General features: G+C 46.7%; 1 protein-coding gene and 1 long non-coding RNA gene across 5 annotated transcripts; one reads left to right on the plus strand and one right to left on the minus strand.

Moving 5' to 3' along the window:
• Positions 1–1,886: 1,886 nt before the first annotated feature.
• Positions 1,887–14,316, plus strand: LOC309353990 (sulfotransferase 1C2-like). Of its 4 annotated transcripts, XM_081883673.1 has the most exons (9): positions 1,953–2,010; positions 5,207–5,278; positions 7,629–7,800; positions 8,655–8,780; positions 9,547–9,644; positions 11,793–11,919; positions 12,151–12,245; positions 13,063–13,243; positions 14,074–14,316. In XM_081883673.1, exons 3-9 carry the CDS (start codon positions 7,638–7,640, stop codon positions 14,184–14,186), a joined length of 903 nt encoding a protein of 300 aa, XP_081739799.1. In that variant the 5' UTR covers positions 1,953–2,010; positions 5,207–5,278; positions 7,629–7,637; the 3' UTR covers positions 14,187–14,316. The 4 variants fall into 4 exon arrangements, with proteins under 4 accessions (XP_081739800.1, XP_081739802.1, XP_081739799.1 ...); XM_081883674.1 differs by lacking the exon at positions 5,207–5,278 and having other exon boundaries at positions 1,887–2,010; XM_081883676.1 differs by lacking the exon at positions 5,207–5,278 and having other exon boundaries at positions 1,904–2,010; positions 7,632–7,800.
• On the minus strand, positions 5,462–7,003 carry LOC309356177. Its single transcript, XR_014162687.1, has 3 exons — positions 6,900–7,003; positions 5,922–6,606; positions 5,462–5,554 (listed from the first exon to the last, which is right to left on the minus strand). It is a non-coding gene; the product is annotated as an uncharacterized lncRNA (long non-coding RNA).
• Positions 14,317–15,328: the final 1,012 nt, after the last annotated feature.

Raw genomic sequence — 15,328 nt, forward strand, 5'->3', positions numbered from 1 at the left:
GTCCTGCAAGGCAGTGGATATGGATTTTTCCTTGGGGTTTACTCCTGAAGCCTTTCTCAGAAATGAGTATAGCCCCAAGGCAGTGACTTCCTTCTCCTATGGTCTACCTTCCCAGGTTGGGCTACAAATTTAATAAATCTTCCACAACCCCTGGTGCAATGTGCTTACTAGTTATATTAAAAGAGAGCATGATCTGTGTGGCATAAGTAGTTGAGCTGAACAGTCTTGCAGTCTGTAGCTGCATAAATGCTTGGGCAGATGTAGAGAGAAACAGCTTCTACTTACCTGTCTTTAGTCTAACATGGGAACAAGCCTATCAAAAAAGAAATGGCAAGTTTACCATGTAATATGTGATCCAGCGATTAGGCTGTATGACCGCTACACACATCAGTTTTGTATCATTTTGCCTGTCCTCACTTCTCAGAAATCCTGGGAATTTGAATTCTGAGGTGCAAAGAATCCTCTTTCAGAAGTTCCTAGCCTCTCTTCACAAAACAAGAACGCCCAGAGTTTCAGGAAAAGAATTTGACGGTGAATCACTTTGCTGCATGGGCATGACCCTAGTAAGTGAGTCAATTCCCATCTGCTTAATTTTGGTAATGGATCTGTACTCTGTGCATCCTCTCTGGTCTCCTTTAGATTGGTGCTTAATGTGTAAGTTTAGTTCAGTTCAATTTGATTGAAAAAGCAGGGGCATTTTATCCCAAGAATAATATCGAACAATTCAGTATAGTGCAAACAAAGCATTTAGTACAGTGGTGTCCAAAGGGCCAGAGGGCCAGATTTGATGAAGTGAAAGGCCATAATGGCCGACCAAAAGTTTTTTTTAGGAGGATTTTACCCCAAAGTTGTTGAGCTTCTTTTATAGGATTGAAGATTGAGGTTTGGGGGGCCAGATTAAACTGACTGGTGGACTTTGGGCATGCCTCGTTTAGTATGTACAGTGGTACCTCTGGTTACGTACTTAATTCATTCCGGAGGTCCGTTCTTAACCTGAAACTGTTCTTAACTTGAAGCACCACTTTAGCTAATGGGGCCTCCTGCTGCTGCTGCGCCACCAGAGCACAATTTCTGTTCTCAGCAAAGTTCTTAACCCGAGGTAATATTTCTGGGTTAGCGGAGTCTGTAACCTGAAGCGTATGTAACCTGAAGCGTATGTAACCCGAGGTACCACTGTATGTACGAAGTGTTCGATGGTAATGAATACTAGATAATTCGGGCCCTAAAAAAAAAGATGGGCTATTCCACAAAGGGTCTAGCTAAACTCTAGAATTCTGTACCGCAGGATGTAGTGGTGTTCACCAACTTGAGTGGGTTTATTAAAACAGTATTTGACAAATTCATGGAGCACAGGGCTATCCATAGCTATGCTGACATTCTACCTCTACTGCCGGAGGCCAGTATGCCTCTGAATACCTGCTGCTGGGGAACACAAATGGAGAAAGCACTGTCAGGCTTGGTTCCTTTTTGTTCCCTTGGTTGGTCACAGTGAGACCAGGATGCTGGTCCAGCAGGGCTTATTTCCATATGAGAGAGTCAGAAATTGAGACTGTGGTGTGTGTTTTTGCAGCAGCAAGATGACTGGTGCCCAGCTTGAGATTCTGCCACTTCCCCCACATACAGAACTTTCTCTGCCTTTCTACAGAACTACAATACCCCTCTTTAGATGAAACAAGTGAATGCAGAAAGGCGTCAAAGGTAAATAGATGGCTATAAATCATTGGTGATCTAGGCAGGTTTGCCCAGGAACAAACAAGGGGGTTGGTTCTTGATACAATTCATAACCATATCACTGATCAAACTAAGCAGATGGACTTTGGAACCGGGATTAAGCTCAAACAGGTTGTGGAAAGGGAAGTCTCTTGGATGCTAGCAATGGTGACTGGGTTGGGGTTCTGCCAATCAAATGACCTACAGTATGTTTCAATGTAAAAAGGAAAAGATTAGCCACTGAGGCCACACTTGCCATTTCCAGGAGCCCCAGAGTGCTTGGCTGTTGGACAGATCCATGTAAGTAGCTACCTCTAGGAGACTCTTCACCACTTTCTCCTAGGAAATCTCTGTTAAATGGTGTTGGCAGACTGAACTGAACAAGTCTGATGTTGTAGGAGTATGCACAGCTAAATTCTGGGTGTGATAGGCTGCAAATTAAGAAAAGGGTGCCTTAAGAGGCAAATGCCTGTATTTTTTGCTCTATAAGACTCACTTTTTCCCTCCTAAAAAGTAAGGGGGAATGTGTGCGTCTTATGGAGCGAATGCAGGCTGCGCAGCTATCACAGAAGCCAGAACAGCAAGAGGGATTGCTGCTTTCACTGCGCAGCGATCCCTCTTGCTGTTCTGGCTTCTGGGATTCAGAATATTTTTTTTCTTGTTTTCCTCCTCCAAAAACTAGGTGCGTCTTGTGGTCTGGTGCGTCTTATAGAGCAAAAAATACGGTAATTTCACCCAGAGGCAGAGACCTACCATGATGTGAAAAGGAGAAAAAGGAGGAGAGGGAGAGAGAGAGAGAGAGAGAGAGAGAGAGAGAGAGAGAGAGAGAGAGAGCGCAGACCTGTGGACTCAGTGCTCTTCAGACAAGTTTCACTGGAATTAACAGGAACCGGGCAAATCTGGGTGTGACCGCAGCCCCCAATGAGTTCACCAGGGCTTCTTCTGAAAAACCTCCGAAGCCCTTTTGTGCCTGTAAACGCAGTGTTGCCTGATGCTGGCCTGTCGCTTCAGATCACTGAGTCTCTCTGGTCCTCCATTGTGCGTAACAAGAGACATGTTTCCCTTCAAGGCGCCAAGTGTGGACTGGATGCTGTCGAGCTGCAGAGGTGGAAACAGTTCATTTTCCAACTTCCACGATAGCTGGGTCTACCTCTGCTGTTGGAGGCAGGGAATTGCCAAGGATTAAGAGAGCGCTGTTGCATTCATGTCCTGCATGTGGGTTTCCTCCAGGCATCCGGTTGGCCACTGTGAGAACAAGAGAGCCAGGGTGGTATAGCAGCAGAGTGTTGGACCAGGACTGAGGAGACCCGGGTTCAAATTCCTGCTTTCAGCCATGAAGCTCACTGGGTGACCTTGGGCCTAGTTATCTCTCTCAGCCTAACCTACCTCACAACAGAGGCGCCAGCTCATGAGGGAGATGGGGGGGGGGGTCCAACGTTACGCGCAATTGATGATACAGTTCAAAAATCATGCAGTAATTGTTTCTGAGCTGGTGGCTGTCAGAAGCGGGTGTCAGGAGCAGGCCAGCAATAAATCACACAGCATCAATGAAGTTAACTCTTTATTCAATAAAGCACGGTCAGCTCAGGAGGCCAGGCCTAATGAGCACAGCCAGTTATCCCAGCAGATATTGCCTCTATGAGGCAGTTGTGAGGACTGCCTTTCCACAGTCCTTCTACCTAAGTCTCTTCCTCCCCCAGGTCCTTCCCAAGCAATCTGAGACTCTGTCACTGTATCTGTCTTTGCTCCTCCCTCTTCATACCTTTCTGGTTCTGGGACACCAGGGGGGAGGGGAGCTGGTCACAGGAGGAGGGGGTGACATCCCAGCTGCTTGAATGGCCTGCCTCATCTCTGTCTCTTGGCCCCCCTCCTCTCCAGCCTCCGCTTCTGCCTCTGATACTGAACTGTTCTCTGCCACAGACTCTTCCTGCGCACTAAGGCCTGTTACCTCTTCAGCTTCCGACACCTCCTCCCACTCTTCTCTCTCTGTCAACTCATTGTTGTCCCACCACCACTCCCTGGGCTCTGAGCCTTCTTCCTTTGGGGTTTACCCAGCCGGGGCCTCCCACAACTCCTCTGCATCCAGCCATCCCACGACAGTGGCCTTCAGCCAGCCCATCAGTATCATCTGACCTTGGTGATGGTCTGGGTTCCTCCAGAATTTCCACACATCTTGAGCCTAATCCAAATGGCTGTCAAATCAAAACTGATGAAGTGTTACAGAGAGAGCTGCCCATCTAATGACCCTCCGTTAGACAGCAACGCCCTAACCACGTCACACTTTTGGTTTCAAAGACATGAACTTGGTGGTTAAACCTTGAAGAGCAAAGTGACAGACTCTGCTGGGTAAAGTAGACAGGATTCCCCATCTTAAGTCCACTGCTATTGAATTGACGCCAGATCCAGAGCTTCCAAACAAAAACAGCAACAGCAAGCCTTCCAGAGCAGCAGGCAATCTGGGGAAGAATTTTGCATTCCAAAAATCATGTATTGGTTTGAAGAGAAATTTGGGGGCTTCTAATCCCCTGGAGGGGATGCGGGTGGCGCTGTGGGTTAAAGCCTCAGCGCCTAGGACTTGCCGATCAGAAGGTCGGCGGTTCGAATCCCCGCAGCGGGGTGCGCTCCCGTCGCTCAGTCCCAGCGCCTGCCAACCTAGCAGTTCGAAAGCACCCTCGGGTGCAAGTAGATAAATAGGGACCGCTTACTAGTGGGAAGGTAAACGGCGTTCCGTGTGCTGCGCTGCCTCGCCCGATGCAGCTTGTCACGCTGGCCATGTGACCCGGAAGTGTCTGCGGACAGCGCTGACTCCCGGCCTCTAGAGTGAGATGAGCGCACAACCCTAGAGTCTGTCAAGACTGGCCCATACGGGCAGGGGTACCTTTACCTTTACCTTTAATCCCCTGGAGACCGAACTATACAGTATATGGCACTTACTTCCTAGGAGATCTCCTCCCCAAAGACACCCTGTGAACTCCAGCAAAAGACTGGCATGGTGTGGGAAAGACCTTAATCCCTTTCCTCTGAAAATACCTCTCTCCCCACAAAAAAATCCCTTCCCCAAATGGCTCCCCCTCATTCCTCAAGTTTCCTCCGATAACCCCTTGGAGGATGGGAAGCATTTTTGCTTCTTTATGTAGCTATTCAAACTCCCTCCCTCCAAGGTTTGAAGAACAAACTTACTGGCAGTGCTCCGCATAAGTCCAGCTCAGTGATCCTTCACAGTTCCAGGAATGCAAAACTGATGTCACCTGCCATGGTCCTCTTTAATTATAAAGGCAGCTGAGGAGCGGAATCTGTTTTGTCAAGGCTGGAGGCAGGCGGCAGCTAACTGCCTGGTTAAATTGTCGAGAAAACAACCCAAAAGTACTTAGGAAGTTTAACTGTGTAGCTTTTACGCTACAAAGCTTTGGAGGGGGAAGCTTTTAATCCACCTCTTCTGGGAGGGACCTTCCAAGCTTTTCGACTAGGAACCAATCAGATCTGGCTTCCTTTCCCGTTGTGGCTGCTGCAGGGAAAGAGCTAACCGGGAAGTCTCTGAAACTCAACATCAACTCGGCAAGGACGAAAGGTACAAAATTGGCAATAAGTTGGTCTTTCAGAGTGGCAGCACCCACACTTTGAAGTGCTCCCTGGTTTGGTGCCTGCTGAAAATATTTCTATTTAGGTAAACCTACCCAGACATGTGCTGACATGTGTTTTGAACTGGCTTTTAGCTTACAGTTTGAATTACAGTAATTGTTGGATGTTTAACTGAATTGGGTTTTGTTTTTTACTGATGATTTGATCATCTTATTCTTTTTGCAAACTGCTTTGGGGCTTCATTACAATCAAGCAGTATATAAACCTCATGTAAAGGTAAAGGGACCCCTGACCATTAGGTCCGGTCGTGGCCGATTCTGGGGTTGCGGCGCTCATCTTGCTTTATTGGCCGAGGGAGTCAGCATACAACTTCCGGGTCATGTGGCCAGCATGACTAAGCCGCTTCTGGCGAACCAGAGCAGTGCACAGAAATGCCGTTTACCTTCCCACCGGAGCGGTACCTATTTATCTTCTTGCACTTTGATGTGCTTTCGAACTGCTAGGTGGGCAGGAGCAGGGACCGAGCAAAGGGAGCTCACCCCGTTGTGGGGATTTGAACCACCGACCTTCTGATCGGCAAGTCCTAGGCTCTGTGGTTTAGACCACAGTGCCACCCATGTCCCTTCATAGACCTCATGTAGTACCATCTAAATCTAAGTGTTCTGTCTCAAGAGGTTCCTGCTAAACCCCAAATGGGTGTCCACTCTCTGCTTGGGCAAGGAATTTTAGGGTGTTTCAAACTCACACCTGAGCCTTCTTCCCTGCCCATTCAATTTACATTTTTCTGAACCTATAACATTTTAAGTTTACGGGGGGGAGGGGGGGACGCACAATGTATGATCTGGCCATTTATCCTCTGCAGAGCCTCTGCCTACCTAGATGCAACAGAGAGTGATTCTTCTGTGACACGTTAAATTTTAAAATGCCCCAAGACACAGGCTGCAGACACACTGTGGGATGTAACATAAGCAGGCAAGTACAACACTTCCTGTTTGCCCTGAGCAGACACAGAGGGGGATGTTACTGCAGCCAGGAGGACTTCCTGTCACACCTGGGCTGGAGCATCCTCCCCCTGTGTGTGACCAGGTAGATGGGCGTGACCCTGTGAGACCCTGTAAAAGGGCTGCTCACGCAGCCATCTTCCCTTTCTCTCTTTTGCTGCCTTCTTCCAATATTGGTCTATTTAGCTGTCTGCTGGCTCTCAGCCAGCAGGGCATGGGCTTATATCCCTACATGGGACGAACTCACTCTGGTTTCTGTAACTTCAAGCTAAAGCCTGCCATCAGGGAACCTACTGTGAACTGCATGAAAGTCCAACTACACCTTTTTGTTTTTGTTTTTCTGTTTTTTTCTTTCTTTAATTCTTGCTAATAAATAGATAATACAACAAAAGATAGTAAAAATATGAATTAGTTTAATTTATGTAAGTAAGCAGAATACTACTTGTATATGGTTTTTGCTTACACGGATTATATATATATGTTTACTCAAGAAGATTTACAATACGTATGTATACGTATATGTTTTACGAGATGTGCCATATGAAATGTGTCATATGATATAAGAGATTGTTAATAAATCAAATAATTTAAACAAACAAACAAACAAACTTCCTGTTATACTTTTAAAAGAAGACTGTTGTGTCTTTATTCTTTTTAGGAGGGATAAAAGGGGAATTTACCAGGATCAAACCCAATCTGGACAAGCCAGATTGGAATGCTTAAACGAATCTACCAACTAGCTTCCTGCAATATACTGGGGAATGTACCCTGCCACTGACTCACAAGTGTAAGTGAGGAAGGATAATATTTAATCAATATATCCTCTCCTACTATCCACGACATTCCCACGCACGCCACACATTTAAAGCACTTACCCACCCAAAAAAGAAAACTGGGAACTGTAGTTTACCCCTCAAAGAGCTATAATACCCAGCACCCTGGTGGATGGAAAGGTGGGGAAAAGCCAAGGTGGGGAAGAGGTTGTGGAGGGGGGCAGAGCTATCTGGGAGAAGCTGTGGGTCCAATGGGGATGCACAGGGACCATGACTGTATCCTCCTCTTTTCCTGCCTTCCTTTTTCTCTGGCAGGGTTCTTGCCCCCTTTGGCAGGCAGAAATTAAAAAGGTGAAGAAGCCCTTCTGAGGAAACCCACCTCCAGGTGTGTTGTGTATGCCTGTTGTTGTTAAAGGCTCAAGAGTCCTGATATATATATCAAAGAGAGAGATGGCAACCGTAACCCAAACGCTTACGGTGGCAACCATGGAAGGTCTCTTCCCTCAAAGACAGAGACGCATAATAATGCAAGGTGCTGTATTTTCCTTGTGTCTTGTTTCCCCAGCAGAGAGCAATGGCTACAGGACAAGGGAAAGATGCCCAACCAGAGGGGCGCCCTGAGCTGGGCGAAGTGGACGGGATTCCCCTGGCAAAGGCTACTTGTCAGGAATGGAGCCGGATCCAGAGCTTCCAGGCAAAGCCAGACGACCTGCTCATTTGTACATATCCCAAAGCAGGTACTTATCCAGGGACAAAGCTTCACCCAGTCTGAGAGTTGCAGAAGCACAAAACTCAAGATTAGTCCAGCCAGAGTCCTATATTGCCTTCAGAAAGACGGTTCTGCTAGGTCAGGCATAGGCAAATTTGGCCCTCCAGTCTTTTGGGACTACAATTCCCATCATCCCTGACCACTGGTCCTTTTAGCTAGGGATGATGGGAGTTGTAGTCTCAAAACATCTGGCGGGCCGAGTTTGCCTATGCCTGTGCCAGGTAGATGATTATTACATTCAGCTCTGTGGGTGGTGATCATTCCATGCATTAATGTTTGTTCTTTTTATTTTCAGAGCACATACAGGGCTTAGAATCTCTAGGTTCATCTTTTGTGTGTTTATTATTATTATTTTAAAAAACGAAGTTCCTAGTCCTAGTGAGTTTGAACGCTGTGCTTAAAATCATGTGTGCAGGGAGGGCTTTAAAGGTCTCTGTATCTCCCTTTCTTACAGCTAGCAGAAGCAGTATAAAGTGCGCAAAGTTGGCCCATAGTGGTAAATATGCAAAATCTATTCAGGGTGCAGAATAATTGCCTTGCTGCGCTACTGATTACTGTAAACTTTCCGGGCACAGATCCACAACACAACTTTGCACCTGCTAGCTCATAGTGATAGATGGAAAGTCATATGCATTTTTGGCTGGAGTCACACGGGTGCTGAGCTGTATACATCATGCACAGGAGCCCTGTAAGCCAAAGGGGAAGGGGGATTTAAGTTTAAAATAGCAGACAGGGCAAGAGAGCTGAGGTCCTGAGCAAAAGACTGGGCCTGAATATATGAGTGCTGATTTTCCTGCTCTCTCTCTTTGTGCATTATGCCAGGTACCACCTGGATACAAGAGATAGTGGATATGATCCAACAAGAAGGCGACCTGGAGAAATGCCAGCGGGCCCCTGTGCATCATCGCCACCCATTCATTGAGTGGGCACGGCCACCCCAGCCCTCAGGTGACAAATACAGCACCATCCATATTCCTGCGGTGCCCAACCCATTCTCTGGAAAGACTTCAGGGGTGCCTGCTTTTACTCTGTTTCCTTGGAATTAAGGTCACTGGAGACTGTGGCATCTTTAGGAAATATGGCTTTGCTTGCACAGATGTGCAACCTGAGCATAGGCTCACAGCAGGAACACTCCAGCAGATCTTGGCCTCCCCTTTAGGTTTCCAGGGAGCTTCTATTCCTGTCTTTCTCTAGCTTCCAGCCCAAACTCACCCCAGATTAGCCCCCCGGCCTTCCCCCCTGCTTTCTAGGATGAAATGGTATCCAGCCAGGTGAGATGGGGAAAGGCCAACTCTTCTCCTCCAGAAGCATCTCCAGTTGTTTCCATGGCAACACACCTGGTCTTCGCCAACTTCTAGGCATGTGCAGAGAGGATGCTTAACAGACTTGGCCAGGGCCCTTATTTTGAAAAAGAGACCATTCTGACCAGTTCAGCAGGTTCCCTCTTGTAAAAGGCTGCCATATTGAAGATACAAAACCACAGGCTTGGTTGGAACCCATAGGTTTCCTCCAAACCAACCCTTCAATCCTATAACATTATAAAATGGGTTTCTCAGCATAACTACCTTCCCCAGGTCTCCCTGAAAGGCCAATCATGTAACTCGATTTGGATTTTGAAATGGATTCCTTTTTCACTGTGTTTTGCCCTCCGAAACGGGACAGGATGATCTCCCATCCCTGTTCTGCCACTAATGCCTCACTCTTCTTTGAGCAGGGGTTGATCAAGCAAACGCGATGCCTTCTCCACGGACTCTGAAAACCCATCTCCCCGTGCAGTTGCTCCCTCCGTCCTTTTGGGAGCAGAACTGCAAGGTAAGGGATGGGAAAGGGGGCCTCACACTTTGGGAAGAGACACCCTTTTGCTTCATTCTGAGAGGTAGATCCTAGGGCTAAACTAGGTGCCATGCTAATTTTGGGAAGGCAACCAGCATGTATGCTTTTAAAAATATAAAAATATCAATAACAGCTGTGAGATACCCTAAGCAGGACTCCTTCTTCTCCCCTCCATTGCAATGTTGCAACAAAAATGTCTTTCTGATGCAAATAGCTTTGCAGAGGCAATGTTCATTGGGATTCAGACCATGGTGGAGAGCTAATCTCTCCCTTTCCACTCCCTATGGTTCCAGCACCCTCAGCACCTGCTCTTTACATTTTTAAAAAATGTGCATAGTAATTGCATTCACACAATTAATTTCAACATCTGTGGCCCTCCAGATGTTGTTGAACTACAAGTCCCATTATCCCTGATGGTTGGTTACATTGGCTGGGGCTGATAGGAGTTGGAATCTGACATCCTCTTGGAGGGGCACTTGGCTTCTAAACCAGATTCAACCCAACTGCCGGAGCAGCTACTTCCCATATCCAGATGTTTGTCTGGATGTGATGAAAGTCTTTTTGTTGTGGGATGGTTGCACATGTCCTGTGTGGTTCAGCTGCCACCATGTGGCAAACAGGTGTCTGGACTCCATGGGGTGCATATCAGCCTCTTGTGACCTTTGCAAGAGAATGGTCCAAGGATATATGATGCTAGGCAGGGTCAGCTCCAGACTGTCTGTATTCTGCACAAGGGATTCAGGCACACACCAGAACATTAGATCTCTGCAGTTGTCAGGGTGCTGTCAGCGGATCCTGGCTGGTTGCCCAGGAAAGTATAAATACAAGGAAGAGTTTCTTATTGCCCTTTTTCATTTCAATCTTTACAGAGAGAGGCTATAGAACCCAGCCTCTTGAATAATGGCATTGTCCCAAGTGAATCTCCACCCCGCCCACCCCCGTCTCTCCCACTTCCTCATTCGTCATTCTTATCATCTCCTCTATGGGTGCTGCTACATGTCCTCTGTCTTCGAACTCTTTGCTCTCCTACTTTTAAGGCTCGCCAGTTCTGTGAGATGGAGGGGCTGGAATGCTTTCTAATGACTACATGTCAGCCAGGTGTTGCTCTGGCTCTCCCATGATTTCCCAGCTTTCCCCTCATCTGCCTCTGAGCTGTGACCTCCCTCAACCCCCTGTTGTAAATCTATACTGTCTTCCTCTTCCTCCTCCCTGGAAGGTTCAGAATGGGGAGGCGGTCTCCACCATTCCTCCTCTGCCCAGTCCCTGACAGCAGTTAAAATAGATTGAAGGGCTTTTTGCAGTTTGGAAAGTGATGGGGATATACACTGCAAAGTTTGGGGTGAATGAATGATCAGCAGTGGGAAAATGTATAACCACCATGCAAACGAAACAGGATGGATGCCATTGTTGTATAACCTCCCTGCAAACAAATCAGAACAAATGCTCTGGGAAGATCGTAATGTGGGTGCTTCCAAATGACCTGTTAATATATTGACCATTCATCCTGATTAGTTTGGGGGCGAGCTTAGCAGACATAGATTTAGTGAGCATTCATTCTGACTTGTTGTGGGGAGGTTAGATGACGTTGCATCAAAGCAAGAGCTAGCCCAAACTTTCCAGTACATTTCCGCTTCTTTTTCCTTATTGCAAAAAAAATCCAATAGTTGAGGGGATGCAGGTTTGTGATGCAAGACTGATTGTGGCTGAAGCAGCCCATAGCATTTTGAGGACTTTTATTTGCTGCCGTGTCCAGCTGAGAAGTCTGGGGTTGTGTTTAGGAAAGGTTACAATGCTTCCCTGAGTTGTTGGGCAAGTTGTAGGGAGCTGGTTTAAGTCTATGAAAAGTGTGTTGCCTCCAAGACAACTATAATCATGCAACCTGAATATTTCTTTACACGACTGTCATTATTTTTGTGTGGCATTCAGTTTGGAAGCACCCTTGTCTAATGTCTGTATAAACTTTGTGCAAGCAAAAGGAAGAAGTGAAAGATGCTGAAAAGAGGATACTTGGGTGAGCTAGAGAAGTCCTACGTCTGTCATCTTGGAGCTTCCTGGAGCAAAAGCTTGTTAATGACTGAATCTCCTAGTTAAATGCATTAATGTCTCCCATTTGTCTTCCCCATTCAGTTCCTTTACGTGGCAAGGAATGCCAAGGACTGCATGGTGTCCTATTTCCATTTCCAAAGGATGAGCAAGGTGGTACCTGCCCCTGGAACATGGCAGGAATATTTTGAGACTTTCATGGCAGGCAAAGGTGAGTTAAAAACTATGCACCCTTCCCTCCTAATTTTTTTGATTATAGCAATAATGACAACACTTTGCACGTGTGAGAAAGTTACAATAATGAAAAGGTCAGATGCAGTTGGTGACAGTGTTTATAAATTGCATTTGGTGGTGATGTTAGCAGCAGTAGCTTAGTGTTTTTTTGCTCCTGCTGGGGGATTTGTCACTGTGCTCCTCATCGCCCCCACTCTGTGTCTTCCAGTGGGCTGGGGCCCGTGGTACGATCACGTGAAAGGCTGGTGGAAGGCAAAAGACACGCACCGTGTGCTCTACCTCTTCTATGAAGACATAAAAAAGGTGAGCAGATTGGGAAGGTGGTGGGCCCTTCTGGACAGCATCCCTTGCGGAGTTCAGACTCTGCTCTGCACCCAGGCAATAGTGCAGGGATGATGTGGAGTGAATCTGCATAGGGGAGAAAGTGTCAAAAAGCCTGCCCCATCTGCCACACCCAGAATGAATTGCTGGTGAGAATCAGATGGCGGCTCTGTCATCGCCTCTCCCTCATCTCTTGCCAAAAGGAAGCAGGAAGAGGCTGCTAGTAAGCTGGGGGTGGGACAGCTCCACAAACATATTTGCCTGCCTATCCTTGGTCCTCTTCCCCCACCTTCATCTTTCATAAGCTTTCAGCAGATCCTGTGTTGTGTCTCCAACCCTGGTTTCCAATCTTGTCTACTTGCCTCCTCCTCCTCCTTGTTCTATGTTAACGATACCAGGCCTGATCCTGCAGACACTGCTCACATGTCCCAGGTACCCTTTGACACTACAGCAGTCTTCACCGTGGCCTGTAACCAGGGGGGACGGGAGGACTCAAGGCTGAGGGGGACTGTATTTGAGGGAGGACAAGAATACAGTGACCACAGCAATAAGCCCTGCAAACAAGGAATAAAACCTGTTAATGTGGTTTCCTTCTGGCTTTTACACTATTATGAGTGAGGTCTCCATGTTGGCCAGTTTGAAAAAATGGGCAGATTGTGGAAGATTTACAAGCAGATCTGTCTGCTTGGGATGCCAAGGCACTTCTCCTAAACATTCCTGTTCTCAGCACCACCCTGCCCCTTCCCAGCTTCCTTTTTCTCAGGCCAAACCCTGCTGCGCTTTCTCCATCTCCACACAGGACCCAAAGCGTGAGATCCAGAAGGTGATGCAATTCATAGGGAAGCAACTGGATGAGGTAACCGTGGACAAGATTGTCCGCCACACTTCCTTCGAAGTCATGAAAGACAACCCCATGGCCAACCGGGCTGGCGTGCCCATCTCGGTCATGGACCTGTCCATTTCCCCATTCATGAGGAAAGGTATGGCTTCCCCCTCAACATCTTTATTTTGGACGGTGCCAACCAAGCTCAACAGGCAGAATGCTGAAATCCCACAAGTCACGTTACCTGAAGGAAACGGGCATTGTCTTAGAGGGCCCTCCAGAATGGTGTTTTAATGTTCATTGGCGGTGGGTTTATTAATTGTTCTGTGATGCTACCCCATGTTTGTTGTCTGGAAGGGTATAGTGAGGCAAAACTGGAACAAAAATGAACCAGAACGTTTGTGGTATAAAAAGTTGCAGGATTTCAGTTGTGGAAAATGAAGCAGTGTGACCACTCCAAAATGTTTGTGGGCACACACAGCATTGGAAGTGGTATCTCATGTGACCACAAATCATCATGAAAATACAGTGATACCTCGGTTAAGTACTTAATTCATTCCAGAGGTCCATTCTTAACCTGAAACTGTTCTTAACCTGAAGCACCACTTTAGCTAATGGGGCCTCCTGCTGCTGCCGCGCCGCCAGAGCACAATTTCTGTTTTCATCCTGAAGCAAAGTTCTTAACCTGGAGCACTATTTCTGGGTTAGCAGAGTCTGTAACCTGAAGCGTATGTAACCTGAAGCGTATGTAACCTGAGGTATCACTGTACAAGAAGGATATCTAAGTCTCCAACATATATAGACTTTTTCTTCGAACATCCCCCCACGCCCTTGCAAAATCTCTCATTGAGGGATTACTGCTACATCCTAACGACATTGAGCGCTGTGAATATACCCACCCTGGTAGTTTATGGGGCATAATAGCAGACAGTGCCGTTGAAAACTTCTCCCCATTACGCTGAGTGGATGTGTGTGTTTCTTTTATAGGGACAGTTGGGGACTGGAAGAATCACTTCACGGTGGCTCAGAATGAGCGGTTCAATGAAGACTACCAAAGAAAGATGGCTGATACTACCGTGACATTCACCATGGAGCTCTGAGAGCCAAAAGTCCAATGTCAGAATCCCTTAAGAGGATTCCCTGAAAAGTGAAGGCTCACCTCAGCCAATGTCCTCAGGGGGGTTGCCTTTTCCAGCAGCACTAATAAAGAAAAAGTGTTTTATAATTTCATAGGCTGTATGTTTGGATGCTTGATTCCATGTGGGTGGGGACACTGCTTTCTGCTTGGTGGCATTTCCTGATGCACACTGTGGCATTTGCTTTCTGCTGCAGAACTTGGTGCATCTGTGAGGCCCCTAAAAACTCCAGCTTTCACTGAGAGAGGTGGGAGAAGTCTAGGGCACTTCTAGCCTGTGACTATTTTCAGGTGAGATTCAGCTTTAATTGCACAGCCTGAATTTGCTGGCATGTGACTGAATCTTACCTGAAAATTGGATCACTTGATATGGAATGACCCCTCTTGTAAAACAAACCCACTTCCTCAAAAGATCCAATTTCTTGCAGTGATGGGGAAAGTGAGAGATAAAACACTTGCTAGCTTCACAATCCATCTAACCTCGTCCCAAACAAATATGGGTGAGAGCTCATTCAGTACCTGGTGTTGGCTAACCTGTCTGCAAACAAACCAGGATGAATGGCCGATTAGCTTAGCTTCCATATCTGCTTGTCTCTTCACAACTGAAGAGACAAGTTCTTACGAATGTGAGCACAACATTTCTGATTGTCCTGTTGCTATTTTGGTGGATTCAGTCGGTAAAGCTGTGCAATTAAAGTTGCTTTGCAACTCTTGCACAACAAATGCACTCTCCCCACCAAAAATCTCAGACTTTTTCTGATAAGTAAAGCAAAATGTTTGTGATCAAGAGAGGGAAATGCAATGGAAAGAGTGAGACAGCATTTGCTTGATGCAACGTCCTGTAACTTCCCCACAGTCAAGTCAGAGTTGTTATGAGAATTCTAATGTCCTAAATATAAAATAAACGTTCATAAATGTACAAGGCAAACACATACTTAAGTATATAAACCATGTGTCTGAAATAGTACAGGAGAGCAATCCTGAAGTTATTTTGACTCTCCCAAATTGACCTTAATTATTTCTATGCAAGGAGCAAAGAAATGGGGAAAAGCTTTCCGATTGTCTTTTGCTTACCTGTCTTAAGGGCATATTTGTGCAGGAATAGGG

This window comes from Podarcis melisellensis (assembly GCF_964234715.1).
Source record: "Podarcis melisellensis genome assembly, chromosome: 13".
NCBI classification, from domain to species: Eukaryota; Metazoa; Chordata; class Lepidosauria; order Squamata; family Lacertidae; genus Podarcis; species Podarcis melisellensis.